Genomic DNA, 8,614 nt, shown 5'->3' with positions numbered 1-8,614 from the left:
ACCCCTTGAGACTGGCCCCGCCCCCCCCCCCCCAACTATATGAGTGTCTGCAGCCAGCCCCTGCCACTCCACAGGCGCCTGCAGCTGGCCCCCAGAGCTGTGAGTATGTACACCACCAGCTCCAGCAGCAGCTGCTGCCTGCCCTGGTCTCTAGCTGCTGGACCTGGAGGCACCACTGAGGATCGCAGCAGCCCTCGCAGCTACTGCAGATCCCCCCCACAGTGCTTACCGAGGACCACACGGTTGTCGATGCTGTGGACCCCAGTGACCTGAGCTGAGGAGACATCATGCCCCCCCACCCCCGACCTGGCGTTGTCTCACAACCCTGCACTTGGTGCCTGTCACCACCAGGCCCAGGGTCACAGCACGTTCCAGTTGGTCCCCGCCTGTAGGTGAAGGTCTTTCCGTACTGAAGCCAGCCCATAAAGTCTGGAAGAGGTGACTGCTTCTTCCTGTATACAGACAGCTTTGCAAGGCTACAAGATCACAATGAATCAGGGAAATATGACACCACCAAAAGAATACAGTAAACTTCCAGCAACTGACCCCAAAGAAATGGAGATACAAGAATTGTCTGACAAAAAATTCAAAATGATTGTCCTAAAGATGCTCAGAGGACCACAAGAGAACACAGAAAAAGAATTTAATGCACTTAGCATAGCAATACAAGAACAGAATGAGAAATTCAACAAAGAGGTAGAAAACATAAGAAAGAACCAAACAGAAATCTTTGCGCTAAAGAATACAATGACTGAGCTGAAGAATTTGATAGACTAGACCAAGCAGAAGACTTAGTAAACTCAAAGACAGATTTCTTGAAATTACCCAATTGGAGGAACAACAAAAAGAAGAAAAGGAATGAAGAAATGTCTGTCAACTATACTTTAATAAAAAAATACAGTAAAAAAAGAAAAGTGAGTGAATAAATCCTATGGGACTCACAGCCTCCTTTTGTCTCTCTGTGCCCTAGGTAGCAGCCACCTACAAGTCACGGCCCTCCACAGAACAGTTCAAAACAGGTCTCTGATTCCCAGGGATTCCCCAATTTTTAAGGAATTTGTCAGGTTTGATGCCTCTCTCTGCATTTGTTGTTGTGGTAGTTGTTGATTTATAAATTTATTTTGGAATACAGCCTTTGTTTAATATGCCATTTTGATGGGGACCTATCTGATGCATGTAATTAGCAATACAGTAAAAATTTGGATTAAATTATATCAAAAGTCCTCTTAAGTTTTACCCATTCTATGATTTTATGGTACAAGGCCGAATACTGGGGGGGAGGGGGGGAGAAAGACACAAAAAAGGGAAAAAAAAATGGAAAGATATGATAGTTTAATGAAAGAATGTGGCCTTTGCAAATTGCAGACAGCCCTGATTTGAATCCTAACAAACTACTAACAAACTGAGCAGCTGACCCCAGGCAAGTTATTTACCCTTCCAGAATTTCAGTTTCCTTGATTCTGAAGTAAGATAATATGTATTGTTATGGGGTTATGGGGAGAATTAGATGAGACAATGTATACGAAATGTATTAGAACTCCAGGAAGTGATAGCTATTATTAATAGTCACTAAAAACAATTTAAACCCATTCTTATATCAGGCTGTGCTTTAGAGATTTATGACATACCTCCCACACTCCCTTTTTTGCTCATTCAACTCAGAACAACTTTAATTCCAGATAAAGGCAGCCTGTAGCACTGATATCTTCTCCCAGATTAGCTTCCTGATAGGTTTGTTCTTTCAAATAATACATGCATATGTTGAGATATCAGACTCAATTAGGATATGTTCATTTGCTGTCACTTGAGTTTTCCAATTTGAAGTCACACTCCTCTGTTTATAATGTACCAATTATTTTCAGGGTGTTCCAGAAAGGAACTTAAAGCAGGATATGGTGACTTTCAAACTATGGGAATTCAGTTATACAAAGAGCTTAGTGACACGTGCACAATCAAATTTACAAAATGAATGAGGAAAAAAATCCTTGAAAATGTAATAACCGGTAGCAGAGATATTTTTAAATGAATGTTAGATTGTTCTGGAAGGTGTTAGCAGCTCTTCAGATGTATCTGAATAGCTGTGAAGAATAGATAATTATTAACAGCATTTGCCAAAGGGAGATACCTATTAAAAGTACAATAGCTTCCACAGTACTAGGGAAAGGACAGTTATTACAATCGACTGAAAAATATTGTGATTTGGCACTTGAGAACTCAGTCAGAAAGTAGTCTTGGAACAGGAATAAAATGTCTTACCTGGATACTTTCCAAATAGGCATAACTTCTAGAAGTTGGTTCAGATAAAACTGACTGTGGTCATCTTCATGCTGTAGACAGCAGAATATATTAATATTTATAGAGCGAATAGGAAGAAATACCAGATAAAAATAGGTCCATAACTTCCTGCTGTCATTTTATTCACCTCTTTTGATAACTCTCATTTATCATTTTAATACTTTGTTTTAAAGACCTTATAAGACTCTCCTCAACTGTATAAGCATTCTTTTCAAAAGTAAAACAGAAAGCTGAGCTTTGGTTGAGGATAAACCCCAAGGATATTTGAAAAACATCCTGCCATCACCAAGGTCAAACATTAATTTCTCCCAGCAGGAAGGCAGTTTTTCAGACACCAGTTCTCCCACATACGTGCACATTTTCTTTATATTTAGGCCACGAATCCGTGGCAGTATAAGACTTGACAGCTTGCCAGATTGGCCGGCAGACACAGAATGGACTTCTCCTTTTTTCAGATTTTCCATACCTTGCCACCAAAACGTCAGCATGAAAGAACATTCCATCTCATGAACATTCAATTATGCTAATGAAAGACAACTACTGATAGGTGTAAATTCCAGGAGTTATCAGATGGCACTGTATTTTTCTCCCAAGATGAGCAGGAACTACTCATCTTAAAATATGAGTCCTCTGGTCCACATGTATGCATGCACACACACATACACACACACACACACACACACACACACACACATTCACGTCATAACTCCTTGATTAGCTCTTCTGGAATGGGCATCCATGAAAACCCTATGCAAGTCTGCAGAAAATGCAAATATACTCCATCATAATTGCACTTTTTCACCACACAGTGACATTAAGTTTGACAGCTGAATGAGTCCCTCCATGCCTGGGGTGCATGTAATCCTGTATGTCAGTACACACACAATGTATTTTTAAAACTGCCTATTAGAATTTCTGACAGAAAACATCAGAAGGAAAACCTTTACATGGCTTAAGGTCAAAGGTAAATTAATTTTTATATTGGGTTGTATTGTGAGAAAGAAGGAAACTAAGTAACATGGGAAGAATAAGGTTATTGTTATAATACCTTGAGTGCATGCTATGAAAAAAGAATGCTTTGTAGAAATGCTAAGGAGCTTGAAAACATGAGGCTTACTCAGTAGGAATTTACCTCTAGAGTCAATGGCTGATGAAATCTGAAAGTATCATAGTGGTTAAGACAAATTTTTCTGCAGTAGAGAAAGCAAAACTTTAGGCATGGAGAGGACAGTGAAAGGGAAGGGACAATAGAGAGTGAAAACCAGAGCCAGAATAGAGGTAGTAAGATTTGAAGTGTAGTATTTGGCATTTGCCTTATTTCAGAAGTTAAAACCAAAGCAGCATATAAATAATATGACTTATTTGAATCTTTCTGAATAGCATAATCATATTCATTTAAAAACCACTTTACTTGGCTTCCAGAGATACGTTTGGGGGAGGGGGAATTGTCCATTGTCATACAGTGACTTAACAAGAAAAACATTTTATCTAAAGGATCTCAAAGAGTTGGAGGAAAGTTTGAGCAGTTGTCTGTGGAATATATTGTGCAAGTTATTTTTCTCCAAAAGTGAGGGCCATACCTTTGTCTTAAGAAAAACATTAAGGTATTTTTTTCCTTTTTTTTATACAGAAATCTATTGCTGTAAATGTTTTGTGAATGTTTTCTTGAACTAGAAAGAAATCTTAATTTTATGATTAATGTCTACAATGTTGGCAATACTTTTGATCAAACTTGAGAGAAAGGAAGAAAAAATTTTTTAAAAGTCTCAGCCATTCACATCACTTCTAATCAAGACAGGAATTTAAAAATTTTGAAATATAGGACGAATTCTAAAGACTGTCAACATGTTTTATGAATAATCTCATGGAACATGAATTAAATCACTATATATCAGTGTAATAGAAGTGAGTTTAAAATAGAAAAGCCATCTAAGATGAATTGAGCTTTGCAATGCCTTTTACAATTAGAATACTCTGAAATATCTACTGAAAGTTGATGGTGTCAATAAATTTAATAGAATGATAGCTATCATTATATTCCTAATATTATATAAAAAGAATATTATCAAGCCAATTTTATGTTGTTTTACTAGAAAGAAAATTTAATTATTCATAAATGTTTAGCTTACAGCTGAAATTATGAAAATCATAGATAATTTTGACATTATTTTAAATAATAAGAAGACCATTCACCATTCCCTTACCATAGATATATAAAAGAAAAAAAATCATTGGTCATTTATTTTAAATATAGCAATTCAGGCCATGAAGAAGGGTCACAAATTGATAAACTTTCTCAGTTATATTAAATTAATCAGCATACTATGTCTATTCCTGAAAGAATATTTTATAAAACAAGGCAATTATTATTATTTTTTTATTTTCTTCAAATACAAGGTTTTCAATTGAAATTATAATCTAATCTACTCAATGGGTATTAAAAGTTTACAACAAAAAGTGTGATGCATCAGATTGCAACATATACATCATTTTGACATAACACACCAATGTCTATGCTCCTCAATATTTTCAATATCATGAGTAAATTTTTGAAATTTTAAGTGTCTTAACTAACATTAATAAAGTTTTAGAGTTTTTAACAGTAAAAGACTAAAATATCATATAATCTAACATCCTATTGTTTTTGCTTTAGGGCTGTTATGAATTAATACATGTAAAGCCCTAATAACAGTGCCTGGCACCTAATATATAATTAATGTGGTTAATTATCATTGAATACCTATCATGGCCCAGACTTTGGGGTATGTGGATAAAGCTGTGGAAAACAAAACAACACCAAAAAAACATAAAGGTAGAATTTTGACTAATTGCTCTGAAACCACATCTAAAACTTTTGAGTGTAGCCCATAAGTTATAAGTGTTTTTGTAATATAAATTGGTAGCATAAGTTATGTGAAGACTCACTGACTGGGCTCATATCCAAGGTCCTCTACTTACCAGCTCCATGAATGTGACCTGAGGAAAGTCATGAGCACGCTGGGATTTAGTGTCCTTACTTATTTATTTTTTTTGCTGTACACGGGCCTCTCACTGTTGTGGCCTCTCCCATTGCGGAGCACAGGCTCCGGACGGGCAGGCTCAGCGGCCTTGGCTCACGGGCCCAGCCGCTCCGTGGCATGTGGGGTGTTCCCGGACTGGGGCACGAACCCGCGTCCCCTGCATCGGCAGGCGGACTCTCAACCACTGCGCTACTAGGGAAGCCCTAGTGTCCTTATTTTTAATAATATTTGACACATGGAATTGTTGTAAAGAGTAAATATGATAGAAATATTTAAGTTTCAGATGTAAAATATATGCTGGATACATATTACATCAAAGTAGTGGAGTTATATGCATTTCAGAATAAACCTTAATTTACATGAAACTGAAATATGTGTGATTTGTGAATTACTACCAATGTGATAGTTTCCTTTTTCTTTAACAATATGCAACTTCTAAACAAGAGTAGAAATTTGAATTATACATTTTCTCTTCCACCCCCCATTGAAATGAAACATGATAATTTCAGCTTTTTCATCAACACTGAGGACAATTTGAAGACTCTTAGATTTATTAATACTGAGGGTATTAGTTGTACTTTATAATGTTTCTTTGTGGAGAGTTCAGATGCATGGCCCTGGAGCTGTCAACACTGGCTGAGCTGGGTACCAGTTCCAAAAGACATTTCTAAACAACTCTCTTTGGCCTCATTATGTTATGTTCCACATAGATATATTGCAACCTAATGCACCACCTGACACTTTTTATGATGAAGCACCTCAGACTAGGAAAAAAAATTCATGCACTGGAAGTCTGTTATCTGATGTAAATGACAGGGTGATGGGATTTTTGCCTAAAGCAGGTAATTGGAAGATTCTACAGGTAAAAACTGCTAAAATATCAAAGTTTACTGCATACTGTGCAATTTGGGTTTGAAGTAACTCAAGACACCACACAGGGAATAAAATTTATATCTAACACCATGAAACTGTCATTAAAGCACAGTAATCCCTTTCTAAGTAGTTTTATTATATATATTATGAATATTAATCTGTTCTGATTTAAACTGTGTTGACACCACCGTAGTCTTCAGATAGAACAAGAGTTGTGTTATTTTTCTTCCTTCCATGGTTTCCCCTTTACTTTTTCTATTCCATTCATTTCCTGGTGGATTCATGGATAGTATGAATAAGATAACATTGATAAGTTACTCATAAATGATTTTTCAAGAGACTAGTAGACTTATCATACTGAGGTTGCAGTAGTGTGTTCATGTAATTGCTTCAGTCCAAATTGTTAACAGACATAAAGATAAATATTTAGTAAATATACTCAAATATGTATTCATTAAACATATTTTAATCACAAAATGGCAACAATCCGTAAGGATGGGAATATTGTCCTTAAAGTAATACATTTGCTAATTGAAACCAAAGCTAAGAAAGTCTTACCTTTCGAGATAACTTTCCTGGAAATTCCCTATTTTTCTGTAGATTAAGTTGAATAACAGATCTATTTTTCTGAAATATTCTGTGGCTTCCCAAGTAGTGATCACTGAAAGAGAAAAAAAAAATACAGTTACTTCCTCTTATAATTTCCCCAAGTATATGTTCTCCTCCCTGACTTCATTTGCTTTTATTTTTGAAACAGTCTGGTTAAAAGTTTTATATCTATCCCTAGTTTTATTTATATCTATCTATCTACCTATCTATCTACTATCTATCTATCATCTATCAAATATATGTATGTATGTATATATCTCCTCATATTTAAAAAAATATTTTATTTATTTATGTATTTTGGCTGTGGCATGCGGGATCTTTAGTGGCAGCATGTAACTTCTTAGTTGCAGCATGTGGACTCTTAGTTGTGCCATGCATGCAGGATCTAGTTTCCTGACTAGGGGTCAAACCCCGGGCCCCTGCATTGGGAGCTCGGAGTCCTACCCACTGGACCACCAGGGAGATCCTTCCTCATATTGTTTTAAATGACAAGATATTACACGTATTTTCAAATGCATTATGTTAGAAGATGACTAGACACATTTAGAATAGACATAATAAAGAATACTTAACATATTCAAAGTTACTTTCACCCAGCCATCGCAAAGCTGAGGACAACATGCTTTTGGGAGGTCTAAGTGATGTCACAAAGTGTTTGTGGGGACCACTGTATCAAGGAAGCAGAGCCATGTGGTAGAAATCTCATTGGCTTTAGAGACAGATTTACTAGCTTTGTGACCTTAGGCCAATTAAACTGTCTGAAACTCAGTATTTTCCTTTTTAGAGTTGGGATATTAATGTCTACATCAAAGGTTTGACAAGCAGATTAAACAAAAAATATCCTTACACATTTCAGAAATTTCTAACGGTGTAATTATATTTTCCCTCTCCCTCCCTCCCTCCCTCCCTTCCTTCCTCTCTCTCTAAATAGTTCCTAATCACAAATTAAATGATGAGCAGAATGAATTACTGATTCACCACAGTGTTTGGAATACAATCTGATTCCACTTCTTTTAAATGAAAGGCTTTTATTATATGATCTCCTTTATAGATTTAAATTTTGATATTTATAGTGACTTGGTCATTAAAAAGGATGAATCATGTTAATGTAGCACTTTAAGGACTTTGGTTAAATACGTGAAAGATTTCAGGAGAAAAAAAACACTCATTAAAAGTTTGGGGCCCTTCAGGTGATGTATTCATTTATCTGGAAAACCCATTAGATGTTTGGGACCACCTATTTCTAACAATGTCCGACAAATAGAGCATTACTCTGTTGATATCTACTATATTCTCTGTAAATGTTATTTTGACAACTGCTATTTTTTAAGAAAATCAAACACCTATCCATTTTGGTGTTAGTGTTCACAGCATGTGTTCCCCCTTCTATTCCCATTCCTCCCATTAGTCTAAACTAGATTCCTGTTCCATTGCTATCCATAGGGCTCTTATATTGTTCTTTGAGTTATTTCTACTGTGAGTCCAGACATAAGACATGGCCAGTGTATTCCCTGAGTTTCTGGAATCATTGATTCCTGCCTTCCTCCAAGGGCCATTCTCATATTCTATCACATATACTCAGGTTCCTCTCGTTTCATTTCCCCCAACCCTAATTCTTCTTTCCACGCTTAGAATTCTGTTTTCCTCTTCCTATTCTGGGAACCACTTTAAAAGCGTGACCCACCTTGCTCTCAAAGCTTCTTTTTCTTCAATGTGTTGAAATCTGGACTCTGGACCCCAGTACAGTGAATTCAGCCTCAGATATGGCTACTGCTTTCCTGAACTACCTTATTTTACCCACCTGTATGTATGTCCCT

At 36.4% G+C, this 8,614-nt stretch overlaps 1 protein-coding gene across 2 annotated transcripts in view; it reads right to left on the bottom strand.

Annotated features, from left to right (window-relative positions):
* The window catches only part of PIK3C2G (phosphatidylinositol-4-phosphate 3-kinase catalytic subunit type 2 gamma), a 335,075-nt gene that overhangs the window by 296,212 nt on the left and 30,249 nt on the right, over positions 1–8,614 (bottom strand). For both annotated transcript variants that reach the window (XM_024733232.1, XM_024733233.1), the window contains exons 5-6: positions 6,747–6,849; positions 2,257–2,327 (exon numbers count right to left, since the gene is read on the bottom strand). In XM_024733232.1, the coding sequence (XP_024589000.1) occupies positions 2,257–2,327; positions 6,747–6,849 (174 nt within the window). The remainder of the gene's footprint in view (positions 1–2,256; positions 2,328–6,746; positions 6,850–8,614) is intronic.

The sequence above is a fragment of the Neophocaena asiaeorientalis genome, unplaced genomic scaffold (assembly GCF_003031525.2).
Source record: "Neophocaena asiaeorientalis asiaeorientalis breed wild unplaced genomic scaffold, Neophocaena_asiaeorientalis_V1.1 scaffold150, whole genome shotgun sequence".
Classification (NCBI taxonomy): Eukaryota; Metazoa; Chordata; class Mammalia; order Artiodactyla; family Phocoenidae; genus Neophocaena; species Neophocaena asiaeorientalis.
The sequence above is the reverse complement of the archived record's forward strand: the minus strand, read 5'-3'. Positions and strand labels throughout refer to the sequence as shown.